This window comes from Camellia sinensis, chromosome 3, assembly GCF_055761805.1.
Source record: "Camellia sinensis isolate YWXY chromosome 3, ASM5576180v1, whole genome shotgun sequence".
NCBI classification, from domain to species: domain Eukaryota; kingdom Viridiplantae; phylum Streptophyta; class Magnoliopsida; order Ericales; family Theaceae; genus Camellia; species Camellia sinensis.
This window is the reverse complement of record NC_138963.1, coordinates 71,965,001-71,981,682: the sequence shown is the minus strand read 5'-3', so window position 1 is coordinate 71,981,682 and position 16,682 is coordinate 71,965,001. Positions and strand designations below refer to the sequence as shown.

General features: G+C 38.8%; 3 protein-coding genes across 11 annotated transcripts in view; 1 reads left to right on the top strand and 2 right to left on the bottom strand.

Annotated features, from left to right (window-relative positions):
• The first annotated feature begins 562 nt into the window (after positions 1 to 562).
• Positions 563 to 4,766, top strand: LOC114305685 (cation/H(+) antiporter 15). Its single transcript, XM_028250812.2, has 3 exons — positions 563 to 793; positions 2,265 to 3,269; positions 3,537 to 4,766. Exons 1-3 carry the CDS (start codon positions 563 to 565, stop codon positions 4,764 to 4,766), a joined length of 2,466 nt encoding a protein of 821 aa, XP_028106613.2.
• A 280-nt stretch (positions 4,767 to 5,046) lies between these two features.
• LOC145821602 (uncharacterized) lies at positions 5,047 to 7,176 on the bottom strand. The gene is made up of 3 exons (XM_082918132.1): positions 6,664 to 7,176; positions 6,128 to 6,561; positions 5,047 to 5,671 (listed from the first exon to the last, which is right to left on the bottom strand). Exons 1-3 carry the CDS (start codon positions 7,174 to 7,176, stop codon positions 5,047 to 5,049), a joined length of 1,572 nt encoding a protein of 523 aa, XP_082774258.1.
• A 4,391-nt stretch (positions 7,177 to 11,567) lies between these two features.
• Positions 11,568 to 16,682, bottom strand: part of LOC145822598 (uncharacterized) — an 18,764-nt gene continuing 13,649 nt past the window's right edge. For 4 of the 9 annotated variants that reach the window (XM_082919995.1, XM_082920002.1, XM_082920004.1 and 1 more), the window contains 4 exons: positions 14,140 to 14,223; positions 13,903 to 14,007; positions 12,661 to 12,804; positions 11,568 to 11,882 (listed from right to left, as the gene is read on the bottom strand). Coding sequence is in view for 4 of the 9 variants with exons in the window: in XM_082920002.1 (XP_082776128.1) it covers positions 12,706 to 12,804; positions 13,903 to 14,007; positions 14,140 to 14,223 (288 nt within the window). In the remaining 5 variants the exon portion in view is untranslated. Of the gene's footprint in view, positions 11,883 to 12,660; positions 12,805 to 13,902; positions 14,008 to 14,139; positions 14,224 to 14,624; positions 14,690 to 16,682 lie in introns of all 9 variants that reach the window. The other 5 variants (XM_082919996.1, XM_082920005.1, XM_082919997.1 and 2 more) reach the window with 4 other exon arrangements.

Genomic DNA, 16,682 nt, shown 5'->3' with positions numbered 1-16,682 from the left:
TCGGATTTTGAGTGTTTTTTTATTACATAATGCATTTTTTATAATTTAATCTCTCTCACCCGTAGACATAAATAAGTAATAGGTGCCGAGCCAAGTAAATCTATGTTGTTATAATATTTCTCTTTAGTGTGTATATGATGTGCTTCTATTCGCATTTGGGGATATAGAATAAATCCCAACAACTAATGAATTGAACAAAGAATAACTTATTCACTGCAATTTGTGGAATTAGGATTTGGGGATTTAAATTTTAATATTTAGAAATTTCTATCATTTATTTTCATGACCCCATGTCTGGGTGGATTTGACAAGTATATATTAGTTTGTGATACAATGCCACAACTGCATGAAATCTTATTTTTCTATTGAACCAAACACGTGGTGGACATTCTCTCAAAACTCCAACAACCAAGAAAACTATAGAGAAAACATTTGAGGACATCAGATACTCCCCCGCTTCTTCCTCTTCTCCAACCCCTCCAACACATTCTCTCAATCATGCATATCTTCTCCTCTAAAAACTTTCCTCTCTCTCTCTCTAGAGCTGCCTTATCAGACTCCAATGGCGTATATGGTTCCAGCAAATGAGAAGGTAGATAAACAAAATTTAACTACAATCTGTGGCTGGGTACACAATAGCGTTAGGTCAAGCGGTGTCTTCCATGGCGATAATCCGATGATGTTTGCCGGTCCGGTTCTCCTAGTGCAGCTCGGTATCTCTTCTTTGCTCACTGCAATCTTGCAGTTTCTTCTCAATCCTCTTGGTGAAACTGCCTTCATCTCTCAGTCACTCGTAAGCTACCTATTCCCTCTTCTTTTTCCATTCTTCTTATTTTTTCACCTATAGACACTGGTGTGTCTAGATCTCATGTTCATTTTTAATGGATTCCATTGATTTGTGACTGAATGAAAAAATAGGATAATAAATGAAATTGTATGTAACATTAATTTTTCTTATTTTTTAGTTCGCGTATATTTTTTTGGTAGTAAGTAATTTTTTAAGGGTAAATTATACTCACGTCTTCCTGAGATTAGGTAGCGAATGTAGATTGAGCGAGCCGTGCAAGTTAGTAGATGGGTGTAGGTTGGTTTGGCGGTTTGAATTTTGCAGTCTTAGTCTTTTTTTTTTAAACTATTTTTCAGTAATTTTTTACTATTGCATTCAAATTTTTTATTGTTCATTTTTTATAATAAAAATAAAGGCTCAACTTTTATATCTTATAAATAGAAGGTTATTTGTTTTACACCCAAAGCATAAAAGCATATTTTCATTTTCTTAATAGTGTTGACGGATCAAGTTGACTTGGGTGGCCTTCCATCCACTATTCGTTTGAGTTTAGACGGATTAAGAAAAATGCATCCACATCCGTTCGCTCAGACTATTAAAATCGTCCATTCTGTAGCGGATTAGTTAGGGCAATTTGGTTTTGATGAATCAGATGACTACTTGCCCACCCCTAGCCAAAACTATGAGTTACTCGTAATTTCTTTAAATATCAGGGAAGATTAATGTAATTTGCACTTTTATAAAGAATAACTTTTCTTTTTGTAAGTTTTGTATTTGGATATTGGATTTCGAAAGTAATTTGTAAACATGAAAACTATCAATTCAAAAAAATTACTCAAAATTTACCAAAAAGCATCAATGAGGTCAAGATTCATTCTATACATGTACCCAAACATATAGTTACAAGGTGGATAAAATTTTGGTATGATTTTTCTGGGCATTTAGACTATTTGATTTGTAAAAGGTCCTTTCAAAAATTAATGAAAAAAAGTCACGTAACTATATTAATTACACTTTAGTATCCTTATAGTTTTATCAAATTTCATTTTAATCCATGCACTTTAGTGCTATACTTCTACAAAAATTCTGTTTTAGTCCCTCGTCAATTTTCAAAACAACGTTATAAATTGCAACTTGACTCGAAATCTAATAAATAAATTGAGACAATTAAAAGGTTAAGCAATAAAGTAAGGCCAAGTTTGGCATGATTGAAAAAAGATAAAAAGTCAAAAAGTCACTATCCTATTTCAGTCACATCACCTCTCTAACACATCACTTTAAACTCAACCCAAACCCAACTCATATTTCATAAAAAGTTAAAAAATATACTTATTTAATCTTTCCAAACTAGACCTAACATTATACGTAAAATACACAAGTGCGCAAAGTAAAAGTTGTCCAAATTTATATAACTTTTTTTCACTTGCATAGCATTAGACTTTTGTTACTGAGTGTCGTCTCCATATGGTTCAATCAGGTGGGTATGGCATTGGGGCCTTCATTTTTGTCAAACGGTTCAATCAGAAGCATAATCTTTCCACCCCAAAGCTTGTACATCAGCGAAACATTTGCCTACTTTGGCCTCATGCTCTTCCTCTTCCTCGTCGGAGTTAAAATGGATCTCGGCATCATCAGAAAGTCCGGTAGGCGAGCAGTGGTCATCGGCGTCTGCAATTTCTTCATCCCACTGGCGCTCAACGAAGCCCTGGCTTTCATTTTACGCCGAACAATCCCCATGGACCAAACCCTGTATACTTCTCTACCGTGGATCGCCTCATTTCAATGCCTAACCTCCTTCTACGTCAGCGCTTGCGTCCTCGACGACCTTCACCTCCTCAACTCCGAGCTCGGCCGACTTGCGCTCCCAGCATCGATGATTAGCGGCTTGTGTAATTGGTCATGGACACTGATCACCTTTACAGCCAGGAAAACCCTAATGGCCGGAGGAGGACAACACATGTTGTTACTTGTCGGCTTTTTAGTCATTTGCATGATCGCTATCATTATATATGTCCTGAAGCCACTGATGCTTTGGATGGTGAGACAGACAGGCGACGACGAAACGGTGAGGGAGTCCTATATTTTTGGAATCTTTGTCATGGTATTGGGGTGTTCGATGTTAGGTGAGATCATCGGACAACACTTTTTGGTCGGCCCAATGATTCTGGGACTGGCAGTCCCGGAAGGGCCTCCTTTGGGGACAGCCTTGGTTACGAAGCTCGATACCTATGTTTCAACGATTCTGTTGCCGATATATTTTGTTGTCAATGGTTCCAGGATAGATTTCTCCCTTATACATCTTAAGACCTTTGGGATTGTGCAGTTGATGGGAGTTTTTGGATTGATGTGTAAACTAATAGGGACTATATTGTCTTCCTTTTACTGTGAGTTAGCTTTGAATGATGCAGTGTCATTAGGCCTTGTCATGAGCGTTCAAGGCATCACTGATGTTTTGTTTATTGGATTTGCATCACGACTTCAGGTAATCACTTTGTGCTCTTGTGCTACAGGAGATAATAGCTTCACTCAGAAAGACCAAAATCACCGTGTACCCAAATGTAGACTCAATTATTGTTACCCTACCATTACTGAAAAATAAAATAATGATCAATCCAATCATTTTCTAAATGAGCACCAACCAATAAGGTGACCACATTTGTGTTAGTGTCATATATCAAATAGTACTAGAAAAATATTGAAATGCATTATCAACCCTAACACCACAACATACTTTTTCTCTTCTGTGCAGTACATTAACGAGGAAGAGTACAATATCTTGGTCTTATCAGCAATTTTCTTTGGTGCCGCCATAACCCCTATTTTGAAGGCAATTTACAAGCCATCTAAGAGATACATTGCCTATAAGAGGAGGACAATCGAACATACAAAACCTGGTAGTGAACTGCGAATGCTTGCTTGCATCCACCAGGAAGATCAGACCCCTTCCCTCATCAACCTCCTCAAATCCTCCAACCCATCTTCCAAAAGCCCTATTTTCTTCTACCTCATCCACCTAATCGAGCTTTCAGGACGATCCGCACCCATCCTGGTCGTTCATCGTGTCGGGAAAAGGTCCTCGATGCACTCCCACCAATCGGATCACATAATAAATGCTTTCAGATTATACGAGCAACAAAACCAAGGTGCTGTGATGGTGAACCCTTACACAACCATCTCACCTTACGCGACAATGCACGACGAGGTATGTGCACTTGCGCTGGACAGGAAAGTTTCCTTAATCATCTTGCCATTTCACAAATTCTTGACCATTCACGGAGCAGAAGAATCAAACAATTCTATCAGAATAGTAAATCGAAACATCCTGAGGGCAGCCCCTTGCTCCGTAGGGATCTTAGTTGACCGCGGCACATTGGGCAGTAGCTCTCACAACATGAAAAGCAATACTGCATTTAACATTGGGGTGATCTTCTTGGGAGGGCAAGATGACCGTGAAGCATTGGCGTATGCTAATAGAATGGCTGAACATCCGAATGTCAACCTCATGGTGGTTCATTTGGTCGAGTACTCTACCAAGAAGTACAAGATGACATGGGACATGCAACAAGACTTTGAGTTGATCAATGAGTTTAAGATCGCCACCACGTGTAACAAATACTTTGTTTACAAGGAAGAAGTGGTGTATGATAGTGTGGAAGTGATCGGCATCATCCGAACACTTGATAGTTGTTTTGACTTAATCTTGGTGGGAAGGCACCATCACAGTGCTTCCCAATTGTTGCCTGGATTAACAGAATGGAATGAGTTTCCAGAGCTAGGGTACATTGGAGACATGTTAGCTTCATCGGATTCCAGTTGCAAGGCATCAGTCTTAGTAGTGCAACAACAAGTATTTGTGGGTGGAGACATATTGGATAGCCCTATGTGTGTTATTGGAGGTTCATTTTCTGTTGTTGATATGCCTTGGGACAATGCTAAAGTTTGTCCAGCTCCTCACTATTCTCGAGAATTGGGTAAATAGGAATTTTTGACAACAATGTCGAGCGATAGCTTTTCAAGCATTTACATGTACATTAGACATTTGTTGTTTGTAGAAAATGAAGGTTAACCTTAGAATAGGATGATTATAAAAGATCAGGTAAAAAAACTCTGAAACCTTGCCTTGAAAGATATACAGGCCATGATTTTGGCATAAAGGTTTTTCTTATTCCTTTTCATTTCTTTTATTTTCTTCTTGTACTAAGTTATAGGATGTTGAGAAAGAACTTAATTCTTTTTTTTTTTTTAGATAGGATAAGCAATTACACAGAATGAGAAGCCTCAGACACCACCAACGCCATTAAAGATGGAGGAACCTCCTCCATCCAAACACGTGGTGAATCAAAATCGAAGGCTAGCCTACTTAAACAATGAGCCACCGAATTGCCATCTCTACAAACATGCAAAACCGATGAAGAAAGAAAACGCAAGAGAAGTGCTTGAGCCACACCCACTAAATGACCATAGCAGGATAAATTATCCGCCTTGCCTTGGATTGCAGCCACCACATTTTGAGAATCACCTTCAAGATGAATATGCCCCAAACCCAAATCACATTCCAATTGAAGAGCTTTGGTCGCACCCAAAGCTTCCACACAATCAACATCCTCCATATACGGGATCCGCTCAACCATAGACGCAATGACTTCTCCATGACAGTCCCGAATAATAATTCCAACACTAGCACTGGCTTGGGCCTTCTTAACAGAGCCATCAAAATTCAGTTTAACGGCCCCCGCACATGGCACAACCCACCTTCGCAGCCGCACCTGGGCCGCAGGAAGTTGGTTGCGCTGTTGAGCTTGATCATATTCGGATACATAGTTCACCGCAAAAGAAACAACCTCCTCCACAGTCCTTGATTTATTTTCGAAGATAATGGAGTTCCTATTATTCCAAAGACACCAACATATAGTAATAAATAATTGCATGTGCGCTAGATCAATCGTGGCCATGAGATTACAAACCCACTCAAAACAGTTGTTAACAGGAGTAGAATTGATAACCATATTTAGTGAGCTCGACATCCACACATTCATTGCAAAACCGCAATTATGAAAACAATGGCCTACCGTTTCAGCCTTAACTCCACACCCGGCACACAAATCCATATTGACGATATGTCGTTTCCGCATATTGGCCCTTACGGCTAGCAACCCAAGACACATTTTCCATCCAAAGATCTTGAGTTTATTCGAAAGATGAAGCTGCCATAAACCTTGCTAGAACTGCCTATGCGACTGACCATCATTGGAGGTAGCACCATGACCATCCGAAGAGGCCATATCCACACATAAATGATATGCCGATCGCACCGAAAACTCTCCATTTCGTGAAAAATACCAGACCAATTTATCTGAAGGTAACGTTGGACAAATAGGAATGCGTCGGATAGCCTCCATATCCATTCTCAAAAATTTTTGAGTAAGCATCTCATCATGCCATGCACCCTTCTTAGAATCAATCAATACACTAACCCTCGCCTCGTCTGAAAGAGTCGAAGGTGGCAAAATTACCTTAAAAGAGTGAGGCCATGGAACCCATTTATCATGCTTAACCGAATTGCTCGCACCATTCCCAACTCGCCATCGAAGCCCCGTATTTAGTAGACTTTGAGATCCGACTATACTTCTCCAGGTGAAGGATGGGTTGCTCCCGACCAAAGCATCAAGAAATGAAGTTTGAGGAAAGTACCTAGCCTTGAACACCCTCGCAACCAACGATTGAGGCCGCTGCACTAATCGCCAACACTGTTTGGCCAACAAAGCCGAATTAAACTGTTAAAGGCACCGAAATCCCATAGACTTGCACAATTGTTTCTAGCTAGTCCAATGAATTTTACGGGTTTCCTCTTTTTGACCCCACCAAAAGTTGCACACCATAGAATCAATTTCATGACACACTCCATCAGGAAGATGAAAACAGGACATAATATAAGTGGGTATTGCTTGAGCAACAAACTTAATGAGTACCTCTCTACCCGCAACCGATAAAGATTTTTCCTTCCAACCATTTAATCGATGCCATACGCGCTCCTTAACAAACCCCAAAACTACGTGCTTAGAATGCCCCACACAATATGGTAACCCCAAATACTTCCCGTAGGGCGTCAATGAACCCACCCCAAGAATGGATGTCACCACTTGCTGAGTAACCAAGGCCGTATTTTTACTAAAACAAACAGCAGATTTTTGGAAGTTAATTTTCTGCCCCGATGCTTGCTCATACTTTTGGAGGATATCTTGCAACACACCCACCTCATTTTCCTTAGCAGCCGCAAATTGAAGACTGTCATTGGCAAAAAACAAATGCGACAATCGTGGGCTACCTCGACAAATTGAAATCCCCGACAATTGGTTATCTACCATAGCATGGGCGAGGAGTGCCGACATTCCTTCTGCACAAATAGTGAACAAATATGGCGAAAGCGGATTCCCTTGGCGGAGCCCCCTTGTTAGGTGAAACATTCTTGAAGGCTTCCTATTAACAAGCACAGAAAAAGATACTGTGGACACACAACTCATGAGTAGTTGCACAAACCGTTGAGGAAATCCTAACTGGAGCATCATTTGATTAATAAATGGTCATTCCACTTGGTCATAAGCTTTACTCATGTCAAGTTTCAACGCAAGACATCCATCCTTGCCCGCCCTCTTGTTCTTAAGAAAATGGAACACTTCAAATGCCACCAACGCATTATCGGTAATCAAACGGCCTGGTATAAACGCACTCTGAGTGTTGGAAATAACAGAAGGCAGCAACTCTTTAAGACGATTGGCCAACACTTTTGCAATTATCTTATAAACAACATTACACAAACTAATTGGCCAAAATTCGGACATGAGCTTGGGATTCTTAATTTTAGGAATCAGCATAGTGAAAGTATGATTAATATGTGAAATCTCATCAACCCCATTCAACACCCCAAGCACTGCAGAGCTCACACTAGGACCCACCACTTGCCAAAATTTTTGGAAAAATAAAGCAGGCTTACCATCGGGCCCTGGAGCCTTCGTTGGATGCATTTGGAAAAGCGCATGGTGGACCTCAATTTCAGAAAAAGGTCTATTCAGTTGAAACGCACTATGATCGGAAACTCTTGCCTGAATCAATTGCAAAACTAGGCCCATATTCAGTCCCTCACCCGCCGTAAATAACTCCTGAAAGTAATTCACAAAATTGTCCTCCACCACTCTTTGATCCTCCTGCCAAAGTCCAGTAGGATCAACAATCCCATCAATATTCTTTTTCTTATGACGTTGGGTGGCCTTAGAATGAAAAAACGAAGTATTACGATCCCCATCTTTTAGCCAATTAGCTCGAGCACGTTGACCCCAAAAAATAGATTCCTGTTCTAAAATCTCATCAATATCACAACGTAGCTTACACATTTCTGCTACATCGTCCGAAAAATTGGAACTCAGCGTAAGCAACCGCTGTAGGTGATCGGTTTTCTCCTTCAACTGCCCCTTGACACACCCAAACACATTACGTTCCCACCGTCGTAACGAAGAACTTACATGTGAAATAGTAGAGACCAAATTCCAAACATCCGCAGTAGAAGAGGACAACCAATTATCGGCAACTACTTGCTCCCAACTTGCATTCCGTAGCCACATAGCTTTGAATCGATACATGCGATGACCACAAGCATGAGATTGACATTGTTCCTTAGCCCCACAAAGGTCAACACAAATAGGTAGATGATCGGAGAAGGTGCACGCCATAGGATAAACCTTAGCATGGGGAAACAAGAGTTGCCAAGCATCATTAGCTAACCCACGGTCCAATCTCTCCTAAACCAAAGCGTTGCCACCGCGGTTATTGGACCAAGTGAAGATTGGCCCAACAAAACCCATATCAGCCAGGTGTGCATCTGCGATAACATTTCGAAAATGTTTCATTTGTGATGGACTACGCCCCACAACTCCACACTTCTCGCGATAGAACAAAATTTCATTAAAATCACCCGCACAAAGCCAAGGCATCTAGAAACATGTGGCTAGTCTACGCAATAATGCCCAAGAATTTTTCCGTTGTGCCATTTCCGGGTGTCCGTAAAATCCCGTAAATCTCTAAGGATGTTCTCCCAATCTAGTTTCCACAAATACATCAATATGACCAACCGAATAACTTTTCATACTAACCTGTATACCCGCAGGCCATAACAGAGCAAGACCGCCCGCAAGTCCAACTCGATTGACATAAAACCACCACAAAATCCCAGTTTTTGCCAAATCCCATCCATATGCTTCGAATCGAGCTTGGTCTCCATGAGAAAAACTAGCCCAGGAACTTTCTTTTTCAGTAAGAACTGAAGTGATCGAACTGACCGTGGGTTCCCAAGCCCACGGCAGTTCCAGCATAAAACATTCATTAGGATCGGCGGGGCTAAACATCAGCCTCCACCGTTGGAATTTTGGTATGTGGGTTGAAAGCATCACCCCCATGCACACACAAACGTTTACCAGCAGTCACAGCCCAATTCTCATCACGCTGAGGCACACCACAAACTACCACCTCCTCAAGCACTCTCTTAGTCCTCGTAATAGGTGAGTTAGTAGTTGTGGGATCCATGTGCTGGCGGGCTACCCTCTTCCACTTCTTTTTGGGCAGCACTATTTTACCTAATGGGCTAGCCTCAACTTCCATCAAAATATGAGGAGCAATGGGAGAAATTTGGGCCACCAGAACTAACTCAATTAGAGTGGGCTCAGCCTCGTCGAGGCCCAAAATGTTATGTGTAGAATGATGCCCAGACCCTCCTTCTGCAGTAACCTCCGGCCCATTCGTAAATTCAAAAGTAGTAGATGAGGGTGAAGATATGGTAATACCCGAAGTTGTAGCAATATGTGCCTCATTTCCTTGACTGACGCCTTCAATCACGGGGAGCAGAATCTCACCAACTTGTCCGTTCCGACCCCCACACCGGTCAGGTACCACAGCCACCGGAGCACAGGGTTGCGAAATACTCGGCAGTACCCCCTCTCCCCTATGCACATGCTCAGAAACCATCTGTATTTGAGTCCCCTGACCAACAGGAGGCCTAACCCCAACACCTCTAACAATCGGACCATTTCGACGAGGCCCTTTGGCTTTGAAAGTATCCATTCTCAACCAGGCCCCATACTGGAGCACATCAACCAGAGTGCCATCTGTAGAAGAGAGTTTGGCATCACATTCGCGATTGCTATGGCCTAACCATCCGCAAAAATGGCAAAACATCGGGAGGCGCTCATATTTGAAATCCACCCAGAGAGGATTTGCAGAGGACAAAGATAATTTCATCCCCTGCCGTGGAGGCTTCTGAACATCAATAGCCACTCGAATCCGCATTGTTCGGCCCCATGCAATGCCACTATCTTCAAAATCCATATCAATAAACTGCCCAACAGAATTGCCAACTATTTGACTAACCTCTTTATACATAAGAATAAAAGGAAGGTTGCAAACATGCACCCAGAATTGCACTGATGTCAATTGTATATCAGATGGTTGAACATTTGGATCCATCTCTCCCAACATTAGAAGGTGCTTATCGAACGTCCAAGGGCCATTCAATAATGCTCGCCGTTTATCCACAACATGACCAAACACGAAAACAAACAAGTTGTCGCCAATGACTCGCACTTGCATTCCTTTGGTGGGTTGCCACACAGATAACAGAGTACTCTTTATGGCATCAAAGTTAAACGGCCTACGAGTGAGTAACTTGCCAACAAGGCACATATCCGATTTTCCTATCGCCAATCTTGTAGAGTCCCCCCCCCAAGTCTCACAACTGTGTCCTCCTCCGAAGTGAGAGATAATGTACCCGTAAGATTGAGAAGGGAGTTAGCCATCGCGCCACTATCGCCTCCTCCAAACTTTTATAGCGAGAAGAAACCCTTGCACAAAGCAAGAAAAAACCTCCACTCTAGAGAGAGAGGACCTCTGTGAGGAATCAATGAGAAAACCTTGATGGATAACAAAATACAGTCGTTCAAATCAAGGAGAAATTGTTCTGTTCTTTTTTTGTCCCCTCTTCTGTTTGGGCTTTTATTATCAATAACGGATAAATAACAAATTTCCACACAATTGTTTGATTTCAATACAGTAATGCTATACAAACAAGATAATTGTATAAAAAATTAATACACAATTAATTAATGGTGTGGTAACTCTTATTTTATAACCAACAACACTAGTTCAATTAGCCAAAATTTCTATACTTCAGTATGACATCAATTGTTCAAATCTTCCCACACTGCTGGAAATGGAGGATTTAGAGGCGTTTAAAAAACGCCGCAATAGGTCCTAAAAACGCCGTCAAATCCTTTTGTGACGTTTTGCACCAAACGCCAAAGATGCGACCGTCACTATAACTCTATGGTGCTTTAGAAACGTCGCTATATGACTATAGGCGGCGTTTTATAAAAACGCCGCTAAAAATTCCACTAACGATATCATGACGTCACCATACTATTTAGCGATGTTTTTAAAACGCCATTGTATCTCTTTTTCCCAAAAATATCCAACCGTTGGGATACTATTTAGCGACATTTTTAGAAACGCTATGATAGCCCTCTTTTTTTATTTTTATTTTTTTAATTGTGCCAATTTTATGTTATTGAACTAAAAAAATACCTATAATAAAACTAAAAAATAACACTAATATGAAATAATAACTCCCATTCACATAGTAAAATCTTATCAAATGGTAGTCCACAATCATTGTGCAAAAAAAAAAAAAAAAAAACATTCACACACAAATCAATTAAAAAAAACATTCACACACAAATCATTTGAATAACATTATGGAGTCACCAAAATAGGATGCCCCTCTATTTGAGCCAAAATAGGAATCTGAATTCAACAAAATAGGAATCTGGACATTTGAGCCAACTTGATATTCATATTCCCATTCACAATAACCACATTCACACAAATCCTTTTCCTACCATATCAACCTAGTCCACCAAAATAGGATGCCCCTCTCTAGGCAATGTCATGCATCTCTGCAATTACATTAGGAATCTGAATTTTGTTGACTTGTAATCCAGCCTCTCCATCTTTGTCTCCAATGCACTTTTTCCATTTATCTCTGTTGTTCCCTGAACTTAAAAACATGTATAAAATTTTGGGAGGGGGGAGAGAGAGAGAGAGAGGTTGATATCAGCAATCATAAACAATAGAAAATGCATCTAACCGTTGATAGCAATTCCAAAATCTAACAATCTGCCAAGACAAAGTTAATGCATGGGGAAAGAAAGAAATTACTGGGGGGTTTTATATCCATGGGATGACCAAATGGCTCCAACAATTTTACCCTCCTCCATTATGAATATATATAAATCATAAAATTAAAACTAAAAGCCATCAATACTTCAAGTTCTAAAAATATAACAGAAGTAAAAGGGCAAGATGTTTTCAGTCCATAACAGAGCTAGCTGATGTGTAAACAGATGATCTTCTTAATCAAATGTGATTAAAGGGATGATAGGCTTGATCATGCAATAAACAGAGTTGACTACAGAGTTTAGTGGGCAAAACACGAAACCCAGCCTAGGCAGGCTCAAACAAATCAACAAAGCCAAGTGGACACAACAACATTGTATCTATAACAAAAATAACAAAGCAATATTAGAAATCTTTTTTTATTTTTTATTTTTATTTTTTTAATTGTGCTAATTTTATGTTATTGAACTAAAAAAATACCTATAATAAAACTAACAACTAACACTAATATGAAATAATAACTCCCATTCACATAGTAAAATCTTATCAAATGATAGTCCACAATCATTGTGCAAAACAAAAAAAGAAAAACATTCACACAAACCAATTAAAAAAAAACATTTCCCACACAAATCATTTGAATAACATTAAGGAGTTACCAAAATAGGATGCCCCTCTATTTGAGCCAAAATAGGAATCTGAGTTCAACAAAATAGGTGGCCACCATCATAGACAGCTTGGGAGATTAGACCCATCAACCCAACATTCCCTCCTCCATACACCAAGTCGATGTTCCTCTCAACCTGCCCATTTATTTATAACTTTATTAATTAATATATTATTCACATAAACACTATGACACATAACTCAGATTCAACCAAGAACCTTCTCTCTCTCACTCTCTCACTCATTCATTCATGTTTTTCATTCTCATATTTTAATCAACAACGTCATAACTCGAATGTCTCGAAACAATGTTGTTTTGGGTGTAAAATGACATCGTTTTGACACATTTAAACCATTTAGATCACACAAATTTGGGCCATCAAACATTTTTCCATTTTAATTCACTGCCAAACAGTTGGATACAACCAGAACGTCCCATGCCCAATTCAAAAAAAAACCAAATGGTCCCCCCAAAAAAAAACAGAGCCCTTTTGTTCTCTGCTTTAGTCTCTGAAATTCGATTCCAGTTTTAAGTAAAAAGAATCACAATAAGAATAAGAATGTTTCTTGACAATTGTTAATCAATTAATTACAAGAAAAATAAGAGACTTGTTTTCAAATTCAAATTGTTTCATGATATTTTGACTAGTGGGAAATGGTTACCAGTTCGTTTCCAAGCTGAATAGCAGCAAGCTGGTAGCTGGGCTTGTTGCCGGGGCTGCTAGCTCAGAAAACACTCTCTTGAATCTTGATTTAGATAAATTAAAAACTATGGCCTTATAAATTAAATTTTTTAAGTGTTGTTAAAAAATTTAATTATATATTAAATAAAATTATAAAATTGAGAAAATATAAAATATAAAATAATAAAAAAAATTGAGTCACAACCTTTGTTGAACCGCTCATGTTCAATGGAGGTTGAATATACTGAGCAACAACTCAAAGTAGTTGACATAGGACAAAAGCATGCTGATCAGAACGTTAAATCAATATAGAAAGAACTACCAAAAAGGTAATTGAAAGCATGACATTTACTGCCATTAACTTATGGCAGTATCTTCATTATAGACATGAGTGAATGAACCACACGTAATTATGTAGGTCCCACTACCTTATGTCATAGGTAATAAAATTTGTTAGAAAAAACTGGATTGCATAGCTTCACTAAAATTTAATCAACCTTTTAAGTTCCAACATCCTACATTCAACTTAAAAAACCTAGAAGAAATCAATACCTTCCTAACAATGCTGTGTGTGTCATATGCAAGACGAGCATCCACTTCTGTTGAAACTCGACCAGGGACAAGCTTTGCAAGTTCACCACCAACATTTACTAAAGCCTATAGATTCCATGCTCAGTTGTCAGACCACCAAACTAACCACATATATGTGGATGCACACACATCCATCTATATTTATATATTTGATGGGTGACTAACTACACGTTCAATCACATTAAGGAAAGGTATTACCTTGCTAACGAAACAGGACATTCGAACATCTAAGCTGGCCAGCCCATAACACTCAGAATCTGCCAACGCGGTATCCACCGCACTCTACACCCAGGAAACAAATGTATACAAAATGCAATCATATTCATAAGCTCATGCGCACATCACACCATGCAAATACATTGGCAACCATGTGAAAACTTCAAACAAAGCATTACCAAATAGATTAATTAATTGCAAACACCCAAATACTCTCATACATTGTCACTTTGAGATCATGAGACCATCTATAGTGTGAGCTATCTAATCCGTGACAAAATTACTAAGAACAGATCAGTTTCCCAAACTGTCTTGCAAATCAATTACCACCCCTTCTCAAAAGTAATGAAAAACAAACAAATCTACAAAATCTTAAACCACACCATTTATTTATATAATTCATGCTAAGGCTCAATAATCTGAAACAAAATTGACTACCAAAGAATTAATTGATTTGAAAAATGTACCTGAGATGAAGATCCTAATATCATAGATCAAGAGCACATAAGTTCTGTTTTTCATAGTCATCAATCTAACAAGCATGAGCACCACACATTGAAATGACACCAAGCATAAGTGAGAAAGACATATGTTCTAGATAAACAAAGAAAAGAAAACTGAACGTAACAGTTGTCATCTAACTTTAAGAAAAAATTATGTTATACAATAAAGATTCTTCTCCACAAAACAACAATGGAAAATTATCCTTCACATTGATGACAAATGAACATGTTCAGCATATTCAAGAAAATATCTAACGATATGGATATTGATGGTATAGGTAACTGATAAAACCAGACTAGGGTTCTACTCCTTTTCTTGCTGGAGACTGTTTGTCGGAATTTGCTGGGGCGAGAAAGTGAGAGAAAATGAGAGAGGAACTGTGGGAAAATTAAGGAAAATGAGAGAGCCAACAAATTAACTAAATGGAATCAAGAAAAGCCTAAAGCTCACCTTACTCTTAGACCAATAAATAGAGCTGATGAGGTTAAAGTTAAAGCTGCTAGAATACCATACTGGAATTGGAATTGGAAAGTAAATTCACAGCTTAATAGAAGTTAACAACTATCATAAAACCATAAATGTAATTTCACAGCTTCGTATTCACAAAATAAACTACTCTCATTCTCCAAATAACTTCAATAATACAATTTAGAATTGGAGAGTTAAAATAGCAAATTGATAATCAAAACAAAATACGAAGAAGAAGCGATTGCCGATGAAAATCAACAATATAAATGGAACCAACTTTAGAGCCAAGAGAGAAATCGATACCTCGCTAGTGCAGATGGTGGTGGTGGTGGAGCTTCAAAATCGAGAGAGAGAGAGAGAGAGAGCCAAGAGAGAAATCGATACCTCGCTGGTGCAGATGGTGGTGGCGGTGGAGCTTCGAAATAGAGAGAGAGAGAGAGAGAGAGAGAGAGAGAGAGAGAGAGAGAAATCGAAATCGAAATCGCTCTGAGATGAAATCAAAGATAAATCTCTGAGAGAGAGATCTAGAGATAGAATCGAAATAGCGGTGGCAATGCAAACTGATCTGAATCGAAATCACGGTGGCAGTGCAAACTGATCTAAAATTGGTGAATCTGTGAGATTTGAATAAGTGAATCTGTGAAATCGGTGAATCAGTGAATCTTGCTACCTTGTCGGTGCAGATGGTGGTGGTGTGGAGCTTCGAACTCTGTGAATCTGTGAGATTTGAAGGTGAGATTCAAAATAAGGGTTTTTAGAGAGGGTTGAGAGAGAGGCGATGTGAGGATTCAATATTGGTTTATGTTTGAAGGCCTAAGGGCTTACAAAAGCTTTATTCTCAGATTTAAAATAGACGCGTGTGGCCTACCGCATTTGGAGGCGTTTTTAAACGCCTTCAATTACAAAACTATGTCGTTTTAATAAAAAAAAATATGTGACGTTTTTAAAACGTCGTTAAATACTAACAAAAATGACGTTTTAAAAAACGTTGCTAAAAAAATGCCGCAAAAACCCTTATTTCTTGCAGTGCCACCTGTATGGGGGTCATATTCTCCTTGTATTTAATATTTATATTATTAAGACTTTTCTCTCACACTGCTACAAGATATAAAACTTTTGACAATCAAAATCATTATTTGTCTCCAAATACTTTTTGTAACAAAATTAAATTTGTCACCAAAAAATTCGCTACCAAAAAATTCGCTAAAAGTGCATAATAGTCAAAATTAACTTTTTGTGATGAATTTTTGAAAGTGTTAATGAAAATGACAATTAGCAACGAACTTTCTATTGTCACAAAATGTTTAATTTTACAAGATTAAACATTTTGTCGCAAACCCTTCGTTACAAAATGTCCCAATTTAGTTGCAAAAAACAAAATATTGGCACTTTTAACCACAATTATACTTTGTCACTGTAGAACAAATAACTTTCTCAACCACACATTTTCATTGCTAAAATTCAGAAAATGTTTTGTAGCCATTTAATTTCATAGCTTAAAATGCACAAAATTAAATGTCATCTAATAAAATAAAAAATTTAACATCCACACA

Excerpts from the sequence above, each read along its gene's own strand:
- LOC114305685 (XM_028250812.2), top strand. The coding sequence starts at position 563 with ATGGCGTATATGGTTCCAGCAAATGAGAAGGTAGATAAACAAAATTTA. Across the intron at positions 794-2,264 it reads CCTTCATCTCTCAGTCACTC|GTGGGTATGGCATTGGGGCC; the intron begins GTAAGCTACCTA and ends TGGTTCAATCAG. Across the intron at positions 3,270-3,536 it reads GATTTGCATCACGACTTCAG|TACATTAACGAGGAAGAGTA; the intron begins GTAATCACTTTG and ends TCTTCTGTGCAG.
- LOC145821602 (XM_082918132.1), bottom strand. The coding sequence starts at position 7,176 with ATGTCGGCACTCCTCGCCCATGCTATGGTAGATAACCAATTGTCGGGG. Across the intron at positions 6,562-6,663 it reads GTCATGAAATTGATTCTATG|TTTAATTCGGCTTTGTTGGC; the intron begins GTGTGCAACTTT and ends TGCCTTTAACAG. Across the intron at positions 5,672-6,127 it reads CCTTCAGATAAATTGGTCTG|GAACTCCATTATCTTCGAAA; the intron begins GTATTTTTCACG and ends TTGGAATAATAG.